The sequence below is a fragment of the Protopterus annectens genome, chromosome 14.part0 (genome assembly GCF_019279795.1).
Source record: "Protopterus annectens isolate FY-2018-M chromosome 14.part0, PAN1.0, whole genome shotgun sequence".
NCBI lineage: Eukaryota > Metazoa > Chordata > Ceratodontiformes > Protopteridae > Protopterus > Protopterus annectens.
The window spans coordinates 824106241-824128623 of NC_056748.1; the positions used below are offsets into that span (position 1 = coordinate 824106241).

Genomic DNA, 22383 nt, shown 5'->3' on the forward strand with positions numbered 1-22383 from the left:
TGTACCTTTAAATTTTGCATTTCTCTCAGCAAAGAATGCTCAGAGCTCTCACAATTATTTGCTTGAACCTGCAGACTGCTTGTCTGCATGGAAAAAAACTCAGTAATGATTCTTTGTAAATTTCAGTCAGATAGGAGTGTACATCTGCCTTCATCTACATACTTCTTAACTCCCTCTGAACATTTTCTAATAGTAAAAAACAATATCTTTGCAGATCTAAAAAACTTAGCATTTTTCATGACTTTCATAATTTTGTCTTAATTTTAAAGCCTACTTGCTTACAAAAACATTTGATTATAGCTTAAGCTAAGGGCATTAATCTAGACATTCACCCTTGTAAACATAACAGAAAATATCCCAATTCTATATATAATATAATCAGTGTATCTTTACACCCGACCCCTACCCCAGCAGGGCAACATCACAGCATATTAACGTTAAACTTGCTTTTCTTTAGCCTTTCTTCTCTTGTTATACTGTAAAGCCTATACTTCTTACCAATAAAAAGTACTTGTTTACTTTAATATCTTTACCACTTACAAGAGTCAGTGAAAAACCTCCCCATACACCTTCAAAGTACCCCTGACTACACACTACACAAAACTGCTTTGCTCTATATAATATGCAGTTTATATCATATGTTTTATACAAATACTAATAAGAACAAAAATTGTTTACTTACAGAAACTTTTTCTCCTTTTAATGTCCTTCTAAACATGAATAACATAAAGTTGGGTATATGCTTTACAGTCCACCCACAAGTCTAACAAAGTCAACAAAAATCAAGTCTTTTTACTCTGTTTTTTTCTTGCAAAGTGATATTTCACAAATGTGATTGATGTTTTACATTTTCCCATTTATTCACTAATTTCAGTGTTGCTGGTTTTCTTCTTGTCCATTTCTATCTCCCAATTCCAGACTCTGTTTCAAGTCTGAGGTATTCCTAATTCTACTAGTCAACTCCTGTGCTTTTTTCAGTCTCTCAAGTATTTTCCTTTGCAATATTGGAAAAAGTTTTACTGGTAAAGTCTCTCTTTATGAATTTTGCTCTCAGAAGAATGAAAAGCCTAGCCCCCTTCAGCTTGATGGCTCACTTTTTGTTGGATAAACTTTTTTTTATTTCCTCCTTAGACTGTTCTGCATCAAAAAATTACTTTGATTCTCCAGGAAAAAAACTCAGAAAACAGGTGTCTAAAGCAGCTTTAATCTCACACCTACTTTTTGACATTCCCTGATTTCTGGAATAATTTGTATTTCCCTTTTGCCTCTAGTACAGTGAATAATCATTTTTTTACAAACAGTCTGCTATCTCCAGTGTTTAATGCTTTGCCTTTCTGCCACAGATTTATCAGGATCATTCCATCTTTTCTCATATAGGTCTTGGCTGCTTTTTCATGGCAAGTTTTGGAGCATATAGTTAATATGCCATTTCAGTTGACAAATCCTTATATGGAATACCCTACCAGCTGACAATTTGTACTTTCATAAATTTAACAGAGTCTGCTCCTTCCAGTTTCTCTGTGCACTCTGTCTTCTAACCTTTATGTTTTTTGAAACAGCTCTTATTGAGAAGCCTAATAGACAGCTTTTTCTTAATTTCAGCTTCTGCATTTTGCTGTTTTATTAGTTAATTGAACAGCTAGTTAAAGCTTCTTCTATTTTTCCAGCCTTTTGTTATTAGAGTTGATATATTACTTCAGTGTTTCATTAATTTTAATCACCTCTGAATACATTTGATTTATTTTTTCCTTGAAATTCCTGGAAGCCATGTTTTGAACCAAAGCTGAAGCTTGAACTGCTTTCTTCTGAACAGCTGCAGAACCCACCCCAGACAGTGTGTGTTCTTCATCTTTTCTGGTTGATTTTCTTTTAGGTTTTCCAACTTTCTTCTTTGCTGGTATCCAGACAGTGCATTAACTAGCCAGTAACTGAATTTTACCCAATAAAGTTTCAATTACACTTTTTCTTAGTTCCTATTGTTACTGTGAGGGAGGTGAAGTTAAGCTGTCGGTCAATGTACAGCCATCTTGGGAGTCCCCTTAATATGCAAATCTCTTATTTATTTTAGGTGCTCTTTATATTTGCATTTCATTCAAATTTTCATTTTCTAGTTCAGCAACACTTCCACGTACCACTATCATATCAAGTCAGTATGCACTTTTCCCTCAAATTATTTAAGAATAAGCAGTGACTTCCAAAGGTTTGTCTTTAATCACAGGATCTTTTGCACTCTTTACCCAAGAATGATGTGCACTATACAACAGTGCATCTCCTTCTGCCTTCCTGTCCCAGTGATTCAGTTTTCTCTTTTTGCATATTATATCCTTACAATCTCTCTTTCATTCTATGTTTTATTCTGCTCTTTGATGCAGTATGTATATCTTTATCATGCATCTTATCACCCCTCAGGTGACAAGTTGCTGACCTTTTGATTTTCTCAGTATTGATAATTAATCGTTCTTCTGTCACACTGATCTAAGGTCAGAAAGGTTTGACTCTTCTGTAGTAGATTCCAAGATTTCACAAAAAGCTGTTGGGTATCTGAAATATGGAAATTGTTTAATTCAAAAAGAGAATCACTACAGCTGCTGATGTGGATTGCATTAGTTTAATTATTAGGAACATAGAATATTTATCTGTTAGTACCTGTAAGCAGTCAATATTATTTGTGGGACCATAAAAAACAAGACTGAAATCATTTTACAGGGTTTTTGACAACTTTCACATCTGCAGCAAAACAGTAGAATTGCTGGATACAGTAAACAATCATGCAGCAACTTTTGTGTTATTCTGCCCTATCCATGAACCACTTGTTTTCTGCCTCATGGCTTTTGGAATTCTCAGCTCCTAAATGCGCTCCATGTGCAAAATATATGGAACTGTTCTGCTAATTTTCTTTAATCATAATTAACTTTGAACTTTTCAGCAAGTAATTATTATTAGTGAAAATACTGTACTGATTTCCATTTTAAAACTTGCATAGTTTTGGATCTAGATTAATTTTCTTTAGCCTCTATCAAGTATCTGTGACACAAAAATGTTTCCCCTGTTGTAGTACAATGTTTAATTTCAGTATCAGTTTCTCTCTCTCTCCCAGTTGAAGATGTTTTATATAAAGTATTCTCCACGTTCATATTTATTTAGGCCTCAGGTACTTTATTCATGTCTCCTGTCCAGTAACTTTTGCAACTATTTTTTTTTTTAGATGGAACAGAGTCTTTATAATCATAATGACATAAGTGGAGTTATGTGCTGTGGAGTTTGTACTTGCCTGTGCCTAGTAAGTGAATAACGGTGATGACCATCCCAACACTCTGAATGCATACCCCTGAAAATAAGGTGCAATTGCCATGGAAAATCTGTCTTATACAGAGTACACTATGGTTGGACATATGCATGATCCATCCAGTCATTTCTGTGTACCCTTCAAGTGCATGTATAAATTCTGAAGCAGGTGGGTTAGAATGGAAGTTTTTACACAACTAATAATTGCCTGTGAATATTGAACCTGCTATAACAGTTGCTTATACTGTGCCTTTGACACTATTCCCTACTCAGGCATAATAGATAAACTCTCCCAGCTAGGCATTAACCCGTATGTTACCAGATGGGTAGCTAACTGGCTCACTGATAGAACCCACTCAAGTCAATGTAGGGGAAGCCACCTCTAGTAGTAGACCTGTAATGAGTGGTGTATCCCAAGGATCGGTCTTGGGGCCTCTACTGTTTGGGATATACTTTTCTGAGGTGCAAGCCAAAACAAGTGGTCTGTGGCTGACCAAGTTTGCAGATGACTGCAAGCTGGGTGCTGTCTTAAATTCCCCAAGTGATGTGAAGATCCTCCAAGAGGGCCTTACCCAAACTAATAACTGGTACCAGAAGCATGACCTCAAACTGAATGCCAAGAAATGCATCATTATTCCTTGTGGGGAAAATGGCATCCCCACCAATTATCACATTAATAACAATGTACTAAGCATGCAATCAGTTGTGAGGGACTTGGGCATCCAGGTTGATGGCAATCTCACTTTTGACTACCACATTGCCTCTGTTGTACGGAAGGCTTTCTACATGGCCCACCTCATAAATAAGGGTATTTCATCCAGGAACAAGGAGGTCATAACATCCCTGTACTCCTCCCTTATTAGACCCATTATCGTGTACAATACCCCCTTTGGCATGTACCTTTCCAAGTACATGCAGCAGTTAGAGAGACCACAGAGGTTCCTGACCAGGAAAATCTAGGGTCTCAAACACCTATCTTATACAGACAAGCTAAAAGCCCTGTGCCTCTACTCAATCTCAAACGGACTACTCAGATGTGACCTGTGTCTGGCATACAAGGCCATTTCAGACCCAGCCTTGATTGAGTTGCTGGATATCCATAAGACAAACTCTACTCACGCAACCCACATGCAAGATCTTAACCTGGTCTGTGACATTAATAGAACTTGTTGGTGGGATAGATTTGTGTCCCAAAAACTCCCCTGTCTGTGGAATACACTCCCTCTCCATGTCAAGCAGAGTACCTCTCTAGCCCTCTTTAACAGGAACCTGGATGACTGGATGGGAAACAGAAAATATACCCCTGCTGGACAGGGGAAACAGGTGCTGACTTTGAGGGAACATGGGCAAAATTCTTGGTTAGGCTTATAAGGGCCTCCGGTATAAACCTATAATAGTATTCTATCAAATATGGACAGAAATGCAAATGGTCATTCCTTAGAAGAAAGGCCTCTTTAAATAAGATAAAAAATTCCCAGATCTGCAGATCTGATTCTTAGGACTGTCAGCAGTAGTGTGAACCAAGCATGAATCAAAATCTTACAGCAAGTGACAACTACAGGCACTTGGAACTGTTTAAAGAGAGATACCAATGAGTTAGTGAACACCCAACTAAGTCACTCAGGTTGGCTATGATAGACACAGTACATTTGCTCTATTCTGCTATGAAATAAGAAGACGGGAGAAGAAGGCAAAGAATAAGCCATAAATCATGATTTAGTAAACAAATACACTGTAGATGATTAGCAAACGGAACTGCCTACATATATATATATATATATATATATATATATATATATATATATATATGTAGGTAACTGAGAACACCTGCAGATAGTGAGAAAAGCAAGAGGAACATACATATAGATGAAATGGGTGGGTCTGTAATGTATGGAGCTGTTTTGTATTGTGCAGTAATGATATGAATTACAGGGGTAAGAGGCTTGGAGGCATAGTTCTTGGGGACAATTAGTTAGCACCACTAACAGATATCACCAGGATGCTAATATACCAATAAAGTTGCTAGTTATGTAAGCGTAACTTAGCTGTGGATCACCTGTCATCTGTGCACTGTGCAGTATACTGGAGACCCATTTACAGGCAGGCAGAGAACATGGAGGAGTCCAGGTACATAATTAAGTATTCTTTTGCACTTTTGCACACATGCCTGTCTGTGAATCATGCAGGACTCTGTATGTGGCTTGGACTGCATGCCAGCCACCAGCCCTGCATGATTGGATATTGTGATTATGACTCCATTTCTTAGGCAGCTACATTCTTTCTCCCTCTTTTATTGTTAGCTTTATTTTCATTTAATAGCTTGTCTAGTGTGTCCCTTGCCTCAGTGCTATTGTTACTGATGATTTGTATTACTCATAGAGATTTAACAGGAATCCATGGTGGTGGTGCTGCGGTAGCATTGTCGCCTCACAGTAAGACGCTGTCCGGTTCGATTCTCAGCTAGAGCATCTTCTGCGTGGAGACTTGCGTGAATGGGCATTCCTTCGTTGAAGGTTGTGTGTCAGGGCTGGTAACTCGGCACGTAGAAAATCAACTACCAATCATTAGCGGACCGGAGTTCTGCTGTGGTGACCCCTAACCGGGAAAAGCCGAAAGGCACAACAACAACATAGAGATTTAACAGCAGGCATGTTATTAAATTTGTTTGTATTTGTTCACTAGGATCATTTGACAGGGTAGAGCCCATTTTTAGCAGAGGTCAAAGGAGAAAATCTCCATGAACAAGAGCTTAATACAAATAACATAATATAGTACAACATAGTATAGACAGGGTTTTGAGTTTGCATATCAAAATCAATATATGCAAGGTATAACAAAGAAGCACTTTCATGAACAGCTGTAGCTAGCTGGATTAGCTAGGAAAAGTACATCTGCATGGAAACCTTACATGACAAACATAAATATACATAATATATTTCATAGCAGCAAGGTAGATGTGACAATAATAAAATAAGAAGAAAAAAGTAATGAAATCTAGAAATTATGTCAATTTATGAACTAGTAGTGGAGTTTGATACCTAAATGTTATCTGTGGACTTAGTTCGACTGTACAGTGTGCATCAAACATTTATATATGTGTGACATAACGCTTTAGGGCAGCCATGTGTTTCAATAAACTAGATTTAGTGCAAAAGAGTAGATTTAACAATGCATGTCACATGCCCATTTTGAAAACAGCCAGATTCTAAGGACTTGTTTGTATGAAATTTGGGATAAGAATTGCCAAAGAGAGGTTGGAAGATTGTTCCTGAGTTTATACTCTCCATGTCAATTACGTACCCAAGGTGATTTTAGCATATATGTGTATTTGATGAAAAACTGGACATGGTGATATATGCCATTTTAGTGTTGCATGAAGAGTTAAGCATTTATTAGAATATCAGAGTAATACAGTATTGGCTGCTGTTTTTAATGCCATACCGTGTTTTGGTTTGAATTAAGTGCAGTGGTGTGTCCTTGTAAAATAGACAAATACAAGATTCACAACTGTAATATTAATTTAGTTTTGCTTGGTTGGAGTGGAGCTGTATCTTGGCTGTGTTGATATGATTGTATGGGGTAATAAAAAGCAATATAGAGTACTCACACTTTTGTTTTTCCAGCACAACTGTCTTTGAACATGATACTCAAATTTTAGTTTATGATCACTTCGGAGGCTGAGTCATTTACATATAAGGAACACAAAATGCAATACTATTGATGTCTTTCCATATCAGTGTTGCGGTATTTTTTACAATAGGGATCCCCTGCCAAAGGTAGCCCAACATCAGTCAGTATACCAAAGCCTTTAGGTTGTAATAGGTGCACCGTAAGTCACACGGATGCTCCCCATGCAAGGCATAGGGCATAAAGGTGATGCACGGACGTACCAGCCTCAGAACTTCCTTGCCACCAGTTCAAACACTATCTTTGATTGTTGGTCTGAACACTTGTTCATCTGCTGGTTACCAAGGCACTTTTCAGATAAGTGACTTGTTAGGTTTTTTTTCTTATCTCCTCTTTATTGTTTGGTTGCTGATTTCATGTCATCCAGAAAGGGGTATTACCAGTGCGTGAAACAGATTCTCCAAAAAGATCGTAATGAGCAGTGTTTGTTTTGCTTAGGTGCTTCTCACAACCATACATCTTGTACAATTTTCAGGTATTTGCTCCAAAAACATTTTGTAGCCAGCTCTCCTCTTTAGTGATTTATTTAGAATACTGATGTCTTAAGTTGTTGGCTAAAGATGTTATGGAGGAATCTTCCCAGCCTAAGGGTCAGCTGTCTGCAAAAACGATCAAGAAAGCTGGTCTGATTTTTCTACTGTAATGCCTCCACTAGATGTCTCTCTTGAGGTTAGTAAAAGCCCAGAGGACCACCCATTGTTTAGTTGGATTCCTCTGCAGCAACTGCTTCAGAGGCTGGCATGGACCCAGCTTCTTTGCACATCCATGGAGGCCTTGCAGACATCCACTTCTGATGTTCAGGGGGACCTGTGGCTGATTATTTCTGAAGGGCCTAGGGGTGTTTCTCAAATCTTGGTGAGAAAAGAGATACCCACTATGCTTAGATTGCCATCAGGGGTCAGAGCCTCCTATGATCTTTAAGACTGACATCCCCTTAAGGAAGAAGCAGAAAATTAAGCACCTTTCTCCTGCTCCCAAGGATCCTCAGTGAGTGGCAAAATTTCACTCAAGGTTTGTTTAATGCCTTTATGGGGTCTGAAGCCTCCTCAAGGGGGGGGGGTCTCTTCCTGCTCCCCTTGGTCTTCTACTCCTCTTAAGAGGCCTAGGGAGCAGGTTTCATCTGATGAAGATGTGGATTCTGATGAACAATCCTTGACATATTCTTCACAGATTCCTTATCTCTTGGATTATGGCTCTGAGTAAGAGGAATCTATTAGTCCTGAACCTCCTTTTGAGGAGAATTCTTTTGATGACACAATTTCCTGTATGATGGCATTTTTGTAAGTGGGATTGTGCTCAGGTTTCTGATATTCAGAAAAGCTACTAGGAGCTTCTTCAGATGGAGTCTCGTAACACCTCTGCTGCTCCCTCCTGTTCTTGCTGCCTTGTTGGATGCTTTTTCCACAGCTTCTCAGGCTCCTGACTCGCTGCCCCCTGCTCTTAAAAAAAATTATAGATTTTATAAGGTGTCTGAGGATTGTGAATTTCTTTACAGGTGCCCCTCTGCCGACCCTTCTGTTTCTGTTGCTTCTGATAAGCCATCTAACTTTTGCTGTCTACAAAATTACTTCCTTCTGACAAGGACAGCAGAACTATGGAGATGATGGGTAAGAAAGTGTATACTTCTGCTACCCTGGCCTTATGAGCTGTAAACTACCAGACCCATGTGACCATGCATATTTTAACTCTTCTCTCTCAGGCCTGTCAGATTATTTCTGATCTTCCTGACTCTCAGGGGAAAGGCTTCAGCTCTTTCTTTACTAGGGACTTCTCAAGTTGCTTGCCATTCTATTAAGTGCAGCTACAATGCAGCTGATGCCTTCTCTGGAGCTCCTGCTTTTAGTTCTGGGTTGATGTATTCCTGACTTTGACTTCAACTTTTGCCTGATGATATTATGGCTAAGTTGATAGATGCTCCTCTAGGTAACAAATATCTTTTTGGTGCTGCTGCTGCTACTGTGCTGTTTAAGTCCCTACAAGAAAAGGGTAAGGCTTTACAGGATTTGAAACATATTTTTGTTTCACCTGTTCCCAAGTTTCAAAGAAATTATCCTAATAAACCTGCCTTTTTTGGCACAGACTCGTCTTCTTCCCAAAGGTAAAAAGGGTGGTAGAAAGGCTCCTCCTGCTGTCTACTAAAACTCCTTCAGCTCAGAAGCCTCCTTTTCCTGACAAACCAGGTGCTGTCTGACTATCCTTGCCCTCTATTCTCAGTCACCTTCCTCTCCCTCTCTCTCTCTCTCCCTCTCTCTCTCTCTCTCTCTCTCTCTCACCTGAGTTCTATCCATTATCCACCAAGGGTATTTTATAGTCTGGCAATCTTTTCTGACTTTTTGGGCATTCCTAAGCCTACTCAGGAACAACTGGCCTTTTTTTCCATAGGTGCTTCAGGACCTGTTGTGTCAAGGAACAATTCAGAAAGTTCCAGCTCCTCAAAGGAGGAAGGAGTTTTACTCCAGAATGTTTTTGGTCTCCAGGAAAGAAAACACCTGGAGTAGACCCAATCTGGATCTCTCTCGGCTAAACACCTTTTTTGAAATTTTCCTTCCTTCTGGATGCTATCCCTTCAGATTTGATTTCCTCTTCTTAGTCCTCAGGGTTTTCTGATTTCCCTGGATCTCAAGGATGCCTATCTCCACATCCAAATTCATCTCCTTTTCAGGACGTTTTTAGTTGCTTCCTTGCATTTTTAGTTCTCTGCTTTGCCCTTTGGCCTCTCTACTGCCCAAGGGTCTTCACCAAATCCCTCACTCCTGTGATTGCTTTTTTCAGGATAAGGAGAATACAGACCTTTCCTTATCTTTACGACCTGCTCATTCATGCCTCTTCTCCAGAAATCTTCCTTCAGCATCTTCACTTTGCTATTTGCCTCTTGCAAGGCCTTGGGTTTACAGTGAATTTCCAAAAATCTTTCCTAAATCCTTCTCAGGATAATGTTTGTCTAGGGTGCAGGCTTCAGATAGTTAAGATGCTAGTGCCCCTGCCTCCCTCCAAGGCGTTAGCTCTGATTACATTCTTTCAGTCCCTTCTTCCTCTGGACTTCATTACAGCCAGGGAGTTTCTAAGGGCTCTGGGTTACATGGCTTTCACCATTCCTGTGCTTTCACTGGCCAAGCTTCTTATAAGAAAGGTACAGTGCTTCCTAAAGTTAGTCTGGCTTCAACTTTCTCATCCTTTGGATTTTCCAATTCCCATTCTCCCCTGTCTCAAGCTGGAACTTCAGTAGTGGATTTATCAGTTGTCCATCAATCCAGAGCTTCCTTTTCAACCTCCAGTCCCCTTTCAGGAACTCTTTACAGGTGCCTCAGAGGTGGAATGGTGGGCCTCCTTTAGGCCTTTTGTCTCTTCAACAAAAGAAGGATCACATCAGTATCAAAGAGATAAGAGCTCTTCTCCTGGCTCTTCAAGCTTTTTACTCTCTCTTCCTTCCAGGGCCCCTCAAAATCTTCACAGACGATACCACTGTGATGGGAGAACAAGATCTTATCGCCTGTGCAGACTAGCTCTTCCCATCTGGGATCTAGCTGTCCATTATCAGGTGACCCTTCAGGCAGTTTGCATTCCTACATTGCGGCAGAATCTCTGAGCAGGTCTGTAACACAATCTCACGAGTGGAAGCTTCACAGAGATGTGTTTCTGGATATTGTCTACCAGTGGGGTACTCCTCAAGTAGATTTTTTTGCCTACTCTCTGAACAGATATCTTCCACTCTTTTACTTCAGAGTCCCATGTTCTCTGGCTTGGAAGGTGGATGCCCTCTCTCTTTCTTGGAAGGGGATTTTTTTTTATGCTTTCCCTCCCCTTCCTCTCATACTCAGGGTCCTGTTCAAGATAGAACAGGATACTCACAAAATCTTGTTGGTGACTCCTTTTAGCCCAGAAAACATTGGTTCCCTCTTCTTTTGCATTTGGCCAAGGGCAATAATCACAAATTACCTCACAGAGTGGACCTCCTCACACAAGACAAGGGGGCTGTCATCCATCCCCACCAGTCCACTCTTCAGCTGATGTTGTGGGTGATAGTTTTTTAATCCCATTCAGAACCTTTTTTCTGAGGACGTACTTCAAGTTCTCAGGAGGCCAGAAAACCCACTTCTGTTAAAGCCCACCTGTCAGCTATTTCTGCTTATCTAACTTTAACTTCCTCTTTGGCTTCTATATTTGAAACCAAACAATTTCTTAAAGGCGTCCTACATTTTAGGCCTCCCAGAAAGCCTATTCTTCCTTCCTGGGACATACATTTTGTTTTGGAAAAAACGACTCGGGCTCCTTTTCAGCATGCAGCTTCAGTTTCTTTACAGCAATGTTCTTGGAAGAGTGTTTTTCTTTTCATCCATACCTTAGCCAGACGGGTGTCGGAGCTATAGCCCTTATGGCTGTTCCTCCTTGTTTGTTTTTTCATAAGGACAGGGTCCCACTTTGTACTAATCCTTCTTTTATGCCCAAGGTGGTTAATGAGTTGTCTCTTAATCAGTTTATTCATTTGCCCACATTTTCCCCTTTTCCACAATCTGCTAATGAGAAGGTTCTTCACACCTTGCATTTGCATAGACAACTCAGATGTTATTTGGATAATACTAAAGACAGTCATAAATCTAAACAGCTTTTTGTTTCCTTTCATCCTAGAGCTTTAGGTTTGGCTGTTTCCAAGCAGACTATTTCTTCTTGCATATTTAAAGCCAATTCCTTTTGTTATTCCTTTCACTGGAAAAAACTTCCTTCTTCTGCTAAGGCTCATTTACCAGAACTGTGGGTTCTTCTGGTGCTGTTTTAGGGGCTTGGATAAAAATTCTATTCTTGAGGCTGCAACTTGAAGTTCTGTGCATACCTTTACCAAACACTGTAAGTTGGATGTTGTTTCTAGGGCTAGAGCCAGTTTTGCCAGGGTTACCCTACATGGTTTTCCTAAGGGCTCTGCTGGTCCTACCGCCTCCCAACTTTCTTCCTGAGCTTTTGTACTCTCCCTATTGTAAAGAATAATACAACAGTCATATAGAAGAGCATAGGACACTTGTGTAAAATCTTTCCATAACAGGAGATGTCCTTCCTTTCACTGTTGCAGTATTCACTCCCTCCCTCTTCTTCAGTTCCTTTTCAGTTTTGAGGATGTTACATACATACATATATCACCTTTATGCCTCTGCCATGTGCGGGAAGCATACCTGTCATGTACGGTGTACCTATTACAACCTAAAAGCTGCCAAGAGTTGGTTGGATGTCAGGCAGTCCTTCTCAGGGATCCCTGTTGTAAAGTATACTACAACAGAGAAAAGAAAGACATCTAATGTTATGGTAAGATTTTACAGAACTGTACTTTCACCACCATCACTTCTACTTTATTTGGACATTGCAAGCAAGTGCTCCAAGAAACAAAAAGTCCTACCGAATTTAATAACATATTTAACACCAAGAAAAAAATGCATTTTTCTGTATTAGACAGTGGGTCATATAATTTGTGAAAAGCACCTTACTTTTGGTTGGATATCAGTAGAGGATTTATGTATGGAGTAAAGCTGAAAGAGTAAGCAGCGGTCTTGGCTGCTTTGAGTAGCAGAAAGCAATATAGTATTGTCTTTTTTACCTTGGTTATAAGTCAAATGTGTTAATTTAAGAATCTGGATGAACAGCTTTCTTGCAGATTGGTTTTAATTTTTAACCTGAGCCAACCGATATATGAAAAATGGTTTGTACAATTTAAAGAGTCACTTGAATTTTAGAAGCCAAACATCAATTTAATATCAATAGTATGTATGAATTACAGGTTTATGTCATTGTTACCACAGGGTATAACAGTGGTTTTGGTATAAGAATGTTGTATCTTTCTTAATTAATAATACCAGAATATGCTGCAAAATTAATAAATATTTTCAGTTAACATTATACAAAGGAATTGCCCCTTTCTGTTTGTACCTATGGTTTACTTTCTATATTTAGATACATACGTGTGTTTTTCACTGTTCATATGACATGTCACTTTCATTATCACTAAAATTCTATATGTATGCTTTTGTTCATATTTCATGTTGAAATCCCCCCCCCAATTTTTTATGTTTATATTACCCTTTATGCAAAATGTTTTGAAATCTTACATATGTTATTTGCCTTTCCTTTGGCTGAGCATTGTATTTTATAAGAAGAAATACTACCACAGTATCTCGAAACTGACTAAAATTTGGCTTAAATCTTTTTAAAAACCTTTTGTGTTTACATTTCTTATCTAATTGTTAAGCTCCCTCCAGTATGGTTTGTAATATAATATCAAGTTCTGGTAATGCTTTTCTTCAAACTTTTCTCAAACTACATTGAACTATATTGAATAATTATATGAATTTTATCTTTTTTTTCTTTAGATGTAAAATGAGTATTTTGTCAAATCATCCAGACTTGATAAATTCTTTTTTTCCGCCACTGGCAAGTGATTCCCCTTCCTGTCCTCCATACACTCATTCATTCTTCCAGAGTTGAGATACAGTCATTCTCTGGACCTGCTGAGAGCTCTATGCCAATTTCATTGTGATCTGAGAAAGCCTTAGGAGCCCACTCATTCCCCTTTGAGGTGAGAATTAGGCACTGAAGAGTAGGCCAGGCATTGGCCTCAAGGAGATTCCTATCTAGGTACTCCCTTTAGGGGATGTGTGCAGATTTGTTGTAGCTGCCTGGTTGGGGAGAGCCATGTTTTATCTCATGCGTATCACCTGTGCATCTTCTGCATTGCAAGTATGCCTGGCCTCTTCCACAAGTGCAGATCTACCCATCAGTAGGCCTAACAAAGGAGGTGGGCTTAGTCAGGTATCATGCTATACAGTGTCACACTACCAATAGGAATCTACAAAATACAGTTATGTCTTAGTTTTCTCTTTCCAGTTTATTTACCATATTTTAACCATTATCATCATATTGGTGGTGGAATGAGGAAGTACAGGAGAGTATACAGAGGAAGAGGCTGGTGAAGAAGAAGTGGTATTGTCAAAGAGATGAAAAACGTAGTCATGAGTATAAGGAGATGAGACACATGGCAAAGTGAGAGGTGGCGAAAGCTAAGGATAAGGCATATGGAGAGTTGTATGAGAGACTGGACACTATAGAGGGAGAAAAGGACCTGTACTGATTGGCTAGACAGAGGGACAGAGCTGGGAAAGATGTGCAGCAGGTAAGGGTGATAAAGGATAGTGAGGGAAACGTACTCACAAGTGAGGAGAATGTGTTGAGTAGATGGAAAGAGTACTTTGAAGGGCTGATGAATGAGGAGAATGACAGAGAAAGAAGGTTGGATGATGTGGGAATAGTAAATCAGGAAGTGAAACAGATTAGCAAGGAGGAAGTAAGGACAGCTATGAAGAGGATGAAGAATGGAAAGGCTGTTGGCCCAGATGACATACCAGTGGAAGCACGGAGGTGCTTAGGTGAAATGGCAGTGGAATTTTTAACCAGATTGTTTAATGAAATTTTGGAAAGTCAGAGGATGCCTGAGGAGTGGAGAAAATGTGTTTTGGTACCTATCTTTAAGAATAAGGATGATGTGCAGAGCTGCAGTAACTATAGAGGGATAAAATTGATCAGTCACAGCTTGAAGTTATGGGAAAGAATAGTGGAAGCTAGGTTAAGAAGGGTGGTGATGATTAGTGATCAGCAGTACGGTTTCATGCCAGGAAAGAGCAGTACAGATGCAATATTTGCTCTGAGAGTGTTGTTGGAGAAATACAGAGAAGGTCGGAAGGAGTTGCATTGTGTCTTTGTGGACTTAGAGAAAGCATATAACAGGGTGCCTAGAGAGGAGTTGTGGTATTGTATGAGGAAGTCAGGAGTGACAGAGAAGTATGTAAGAGTGGTACAGGATATGTACAAGGGTAGTGTGACATTGGTGAGGACTGCAGTGGGAGTGACAGATACATTTAAGGTGGAGGTGGGATTACATCAAGGATCAGCTCTGTGCCCTTTCTTATTTGCAGTGGTGATGGACAGGTTGACAGATGAGATCAGATAGGAGGCCCCATGGACTATGATGTTTGCAGATGACATTGTGATATGTAGTGAGAGTAGGGACCAGGTTGAGGAGACCCTGAAGAGGTGGAGATATGCTTTAGAGAGGGAAGGAATGAAGGCCAGCAGGGCTAAAACAGAATATATGTGTGTAAATGTGAGGGAGGGTAGAGGAATGCTGAGGATGCAGGGAGTAGAGTTGGTAAAGGTGGATGAGTTTAAGTACTTGGGATCAACAGTTCAGAGTAATGGTGGGTGTGGAAGAGAGGTGAAGAAGAGAGTACAGGCAGGGTGGAATGGGTGGAGAAGAGTGTCAGGAGTGATTTGTGACAGATGGGTACCAGTAAGAGTGAAAGGGAAGGTCTACAAGAAGGTAATGAGACCAGCTATGTTATATGGGTTGGAGACGGTGGCATTGACGAAAAGGCAGGAGTCAGATCTGGATGTGGCAGAGTTAAAGATGTTAAGATTTGCACTGGGTGTGACTAGGATGGACAGGATTAGGAATCAGTATATTAGAGGGTAAACTCAGGTTGGACAGTTTGGAGACAAAGCAAGAGAGGCGAGATTGCGTTGGTTTGGACATATGCTGAGGAGGGATGCTGGGTATATTGGAAAAAGGATGCTAAGGATGGTGCTGTCAGGTAAGAGGAAAAGAGGAAGGCCTAAGATAAAGTTTATGGATGTGGTGACAGAGGACATGCAGATGGTTGGTGTGAAAAAGCATGATGCAGAGGACAGGAAGAAATGGAAACAGATAATCCGCTGTGGTGACCCCTAACGGGAACAGCTGAAAGAAGATGATGATGATCATCACCATATTTTCCTCTTCTGGTACTAATTCACTGTGCCTTCTGCCTGTGCATTTGGAACCATGATTATGCAGTCCACTCTGATATTGTTCCAACAATTTTCCTAACTGTGTTTGAGGTTGTCCCTCACTTCCTTCCAAAAAACAATAAACTGAATTGTGAATAAAACATGTTTCTCCACATTACATAAAAACATTCACTTTTATGTTCTTAATTCCTCAAATAGCAAGTATACATTAGCCAAATATGTCCCCCCAGCCATCACATTAGACTTAATTGCATATACTTTCTTCTTACCATGTTGCATCTTTTCCAAAACCAATTTACTCCATCTTGTCAGTTACCTTGTTCCATCCTGCCCCTCATATATCCTAAATCTCATACTCAGTTTCTAAGATTTTTTTTGACAGAAAGGTATATATAGCTCCTTTACTTCATTACCCAACTAAGTACTTTTCATTTCTCTTTGCCAGCCTTCATGCAAGTTCTGTCAGTACTTGTTACACATATCCCATATTTTAATTTAAATATTTAAATCCCTTCATACTTACTATCATCTGCATAAGAAAGCATAAATGGAAACATTATTCTCAGTATCTTTCACTTGCCATATTTTGCATAATGCTTTCATGCTTTGTACTTTAGCACAAATATATTTCCCATATAATATTCAGCATAGTACACACCCTTGTCTAACTCCCTTTCCTTCCCTAAAATAAGAATGTCTATATACATGTCATATCCACTTTCTAAATTGTCCCTAAATCCATACATTTAACATTTATCCCCAAAGCATCATGATTAAATTGGTAATAGACCTTTATGATATCCCACCTCAGCAGTACACCATCCATACAGCTATCTAAATCGATATCTTTGAATATTTTTATTCACCAAAAAGTTCTCTGCTGTCATATTCCATGATTAATTCCCTGCATTCAGCTTCTGTCCAGTTTCCCTTATAATATTTAATACAATTTGGCTAGCTTTTTATAGTCTGTGCATTATAAAAAATTCTAGAAACCAGTTCAATAAATTCCCTCATGCGTTTTCTACAAAAGTATTATAATCTGACTAGATATATAGATATTTGCCTATATTGTCCAACTTGTATCATGCATCTAAGACCGGTGTAAAAATCTCCAGTTGCCAATCCTCCAAAGTTTTATAATCATTATATCCAATACCATTGTCATCATACACAGTGTTTATACTGATTTTTATCAAGAACCTTCTAATTTATTATATACATTTGTGTCACTCATATTCCTTTCCTCTTTGGATATTAAAATACCTTATTCTCTTAATACTGTAATTTTCATTCTCTTTTGTAGATTAAAATGTACTCTTAGTTATTCCCTAATTACCTATATAAATAAAAAGCAGTGACATCATTAGACTCCTCCAATGCTTCTATATAGCAGTCTAATATTTTATACTGTAAAGCACAAGAGACACTTTTCCTTCCTGTCAATCATTGTCATCCTCTTTGTATTATGCCATTTAATCAGTTACTTACTTTCAAACTGAAACAGTAATTTATTCTAAAACTATCCACATCACATCTACTACCATCTACAAAAGTCCTATATTCTTTATCTTCTCCATTATTAAGCATTTTTGCACTTCATTTGCATTTTCTCACAAACTTTCAAATGCAGAATTAAATTATAAAAGGCTGTTGTTAAGATGCTGTACTCATATTCTCTCTAAATATTCTTTCACCAGGATTCATAAAAAGCTTTCATTTTAAGATGATCTACCCACAGTCTCTATATTCTTTCACCCCTGCACTATCACCCAATTAACCTTGTGTATTCCTTTCCTAGTCTTATTTTTGCATGAGCCATCTGACATCTGATAAATATATCAATAAGATTTTATGATCATAAAATTGTGTATTTGATATTTCTAGCTTGTGAAGGGGAACCAACATATTTTAAAATATAAAATCTGTTTGTGTAGTTAAGGTTCTTCTGAAATATTATTTCTTTCTTTCTATAAATTCTTCACATCAATAAGAATGTCCTTCCCATTTGTATATCATAATTCTAAAATATTCTGCCCTTCCTTTCTTAATGCCATATAAGGTACCATTAAAACTCCCTGCCAAAAATGAGACTCCCTTTAAATAGTAATTATGACCAAACTTCCCTTAAAACATTTACTTTTGGTATTATTCCTTCATAATATACAGTCAATCAAGCCACCATCTTCTTACACAAGATAGTCAAATATAGTGATCTTCTTGGGTGCATTCAACAGCCTAGTGACTTGATGATGTCTTCATCATTGCCTAATGACCAGATATCTTTCACATCTTAAAATCTTCCACTCTGCTTTTCTTTTTTAAGCAGTGCATCTGCTTTTAGATATATTTATTTTATTTAAAAAACAAGTAATCTCCATGGAATCCCCAAAGTCTCAAAACAACCCACTAAAGTGTAGTGGGTCCAAAAACAAAGCAGTGTAAGAAACTTCTCTGTGTGGAAGATTTTCAGTCCATATATTTCTAGTTAATGACTGTATATTAATCAGATCAGACAATGGTAGTAGAAGTAGTGAACATAAACTCATCTTGAGTCAAAACAAAACAAAAAGTAATAATAGAAAATATACAATTGTAAAGCATTACTACGTATTCGAAAGTAATCCAAGCAAGGCAGGCAGTCTGTTTCCAGTCGAAAATCCTTTATTAAGTATTTTATTTACTATTTGTTCACCAGGGAAGTGGACTGGTCTATTGACCCTTTTCAACCATGACCTGAGTTCAAACAGAAGAAAATATGTCAAGGTATTTCAGTCAACAACATTATATACAGAATGAGTATATAGCAAAATTCAGAACTTAATGGTAACATTCAATGCATATAGGGTGAGATTAACAAAGACACCCAGAGAAAAGAAGAAATACATACAAAATGCAAGCTAAGATATACATAAAATGCAGAGTAGTTAGTACCACTACACAAGCCTAAAGGAGACAGAATACAGAGAACACAAAACTAACTATATCCCCTTACCTAACCTTACTCTAATCTTAACCTACAAACACTTGCATAGTCACAACAATAGCAATAACATAGTGTTGCACATCTTCACAACCACCACTTTTTCATTCAAACAATTTTCCTGCACACTCTTGTTTATCTACACTATATAAAACTAAATTTAACCATATGTGATTCACTCATATGAGCAGTCACTCATTTCTGCTGAAATAAGTTTCTTAAATGTATTCCATTATTCATGGTAGGGGATGTTAAGTTGCTTAACCATTGTCATGGTAGAAGTTGCAGGTCGATTCAGTAAAGAAATGCTCTTTAAGAGAATCTTTGAAGCTTTTAATGGTTTCTAGATTTTTCATGTCATTAGGCATGTGGTTCCAGGTAGCTGGTCCCACTCTAGAGAAAGCTGTCTAACCCACAACAGTTTTAAAAGGAGAACATACTAGAGAGACATTATTGTCCTGTGTACTTCTGAGTACTTAAGGGTTGTCTTATAAAGGTAGTTTCACTCTTAAAGGGGGACAGTGACTGTATTTTAGCAGTTTTTAAATTAGAGTACTTAGAAGAAAAGTGGCCTTATGAGACACTGAAAGCCATTTGGAATTTTTTAGCAGATTGAAATGGTGCTTCTGGGGGTCTGCTGATAGAACGATTCTCAGATTTTCTACTCAGCAGTCTGTATTGTTTGAGTACTGTGGGCTGAATGCATAATGAAAAAAGAAAGGCATGTTCCAGTTTGGGCATTAAAATATTTTTAACAATGGCCCTGTGAGTGGTGGGTGAAAGGCGGTGACTGATCTTGTAACATAATTTTAATTGAGCAAAGACTTTTATTAGTTACTCAATAATAAAACAGTATTACATCTCATTTAGTTGTAAATGAAACATTTAATAGTCAAGTTGAAGTTTTCTATTCTTTATCTGCATGTCGTCATGCCACGATTTGTATATCAGTGTTTCCCATTTTGACCTATTCCATCTTTCTGCAGCTTCGTTCTGTGATTGGCTACCTTGCTGCAGTTTTGTTTTTAGCATTTTGTGTTTTAGTTCAGTTGTAAAATGTTGTAAATGAAACATTTAACTGTCATAATCAGATACAGACTTGCAATTCTTTATCTGCATGTCATTATACAGTGATTTGCATATCATGCTTCCCCTTTTGACCCATTGCCTCTTCCTGGAACTTACTTCTGTGATTGGTTACCTTGCTGAACTTTTTTGTTTTTAGCACAAAACTGTTTTGTAGACTTTTGCCAGTGTATTAAAATACATCCTGATCCCAGCAACATGGCTGGCAAAAAGAAACAAGTTAAAAATTCATATGTTTGGAAATTATTACAGATGGGTAGGGCAATGAGCTGTTAACAGCTGCTTTCTAGTCCAGGGTTTGGCTCCCTCGGGCTCCATTTGCCTATTGTGTGACTACAAGCATATTAAAAAGTGTCACTTATAATGTGACAAAATGCAAAATAGCTAAAAGGATCACAGTTGTAAACATTACTATCTTCCCAAAATGATTTGTAAAACTTGATGTCATTGCTGCACCCATTGTTTAATAGCACAAGTTTGATACAGTCAGCTAAAGCATTTAGTCTGCTGACAGAAACATCTTCAGTTCTTGGGAGTTGATAAGAATTCTCAATACCAGTGACAACTGTGCAGGTTTTATTCAGCTGCCCACACCAAAGTGACTGGTTAGCATGGCCAGCCTTGTCATATTCTTGTTGGTACCCATCTTATTGTAGCTGTTTTTTTGATCACGCAGGATCTAAGATGGTTTGTTTACAAGTGATTTGACTTGGTAAGGCATGAACTTGAGGTTTAATGTATATTGGAGGAAAAGAAAACAAAACTATTAAGAGCTGCTTCAGCAGATGGATTGTCATTCCAGGAGTACATGCTGAACCTTGTCTACTTTTGATCTGAGCTTATCGGCAGTTACATGATGCAGTGCTATCAAATAATGGTTTTAGTGATGTCTATTCTAAACAAGTCAGAAGTATGTACCCTGTAATGTTCCTGCATATGTTAAAAATCCATGTTAATATGATGCCATCTCTTGCAGAATGCATAAACATTTTTTTTGTTTTGTTTTGTTTAAAAGAGCTTGAAAGGAAGTAGCAGTATTCTTGGGAGAGGTATCTGTCAAACTCCCAACAAAAGTGATGCTTTCATTACTTGGAAAAAAAACATGAGCAATGTACTGTTCTGTTGATATTTGAAGACACAGTATTCTCTTCTCCACTTTGATATTCTGTTTAATTTGCAGAATTTATGTAGCTTTAAAGTATTGCCACTTAGATGTTTTTTATTGGTGAGTTCATATCTACTGTATTAGAAAGATAAGAGGCTGAGCACCTTTAATGAATACTAAGAAAAACATACTTCAGATTGCAAAAAGATCAGCTTAAAGCTGACTAACTATGCTGCACAACAGCTGTTCTGGTTCAGTTGGCTATGTTTTTAATAAGACAGGATGAAGTGGTTTATAGATCTTCATGGATTTTATGATGACCATACAAAAGTTATTAATGATGTTTGGAAAGAACTTTAATACACATAGTTGTTAAAGTAGTCTAACAGTCTGTTTTTCCTCTCATATTTCTATTTTTTTTTAATTTATGGGTTTTGTTTTTTTTTTTTTTTTTTTAGCAAATTTGGAAGTAGTTCAGGTTGGAGCTTGTTGTCCTATACGGATATGGCATTTCTTGGTCATATTTCTCTACTATGTTAAAGTTTAGGTAAACTCTATTATAAATGCACTTTTTATTTTAAAATATTTTAGCATATTACTAATTTGTCCATAGGTTATGTTGGAAACATTTTCATTCATTCAAGACACCAGAATGAGATGTACTATAATAAAATAATGTATAAAAGTATACTTTATGGAATGATTTACTATTTAGCTTTCACCTCTGATGATATTGATAGATAGCATTCTGATGATATTGATGGATAACATAGATAACTGTTCATTTCTAAGATGCTCAACACTAGAATTTCACTGTAAACAGAAAAAATAAATGGAATTAACCTATCTCTGATGATCACATATCAACAAGTGCATTTTATTTACATTTCAGGAACCAACCAAACTTTATATCATTCTGAAATGTGAACTGGACAGTCAAGTAAAAACTGAAGTGGAGTTTAAAACAAAACAGCAGCCACCAATGAGGATACCAGCAATTCAAGAAAACAAGTACACAGTTTCAGTGAATGTCCCTAGTAAGTAAATCATTTTGAAACTATGTTTTTAATGTTAAGTTTTTTAAAATGCAATAAATATTGATGCCTTGTATTTTTTTATGATAAGCACAATTAGCATATTGCTGGTGATAAAATAGTTCAGTGCTAAGTGGTAGCAGGTACAAAAAGTGACAAACCACTGAGGAATTCATACATACAGCTACAAACAGTGGTTCCTCCACTCTCATATTAAGAATATACAGAAACAATAACATGTAGTATGTGCATATATTGGTTGCCACCATTCCATTACCCTTGTTTTGGACATAAACCAGAAGTTTTAATCTTCGTATTTCTTTCTGCCATTGAATTTAGTTATGTCAAGCATAGATTCTCAATATAAAATAAACCACAAACCA

General features: G+C 37.8%; 1 protein-coding gene across 1 annotated transcript in view; it reads left to right on the top strand.

Annotated features, from left to right (window-relative positions):
* The window catches only part of PIK3AP1 (phosphoinositide-3-kinase adaptor protein 1), a 1872143-nt gene that overhangs the window by 791765 nt on the left and 1057995 nt on the right, over positions 1-22383 (top strand). The window contains exon 4 of the mRNA XM_044056574.1: positions 21859-22003. Coding sequence (XP_043912509.1) covers positions 21859-22003 — 145 coding nt within the window. The remainder of the gene's footprint in view (positions 1-21858; positions 22004-22383) is intronic.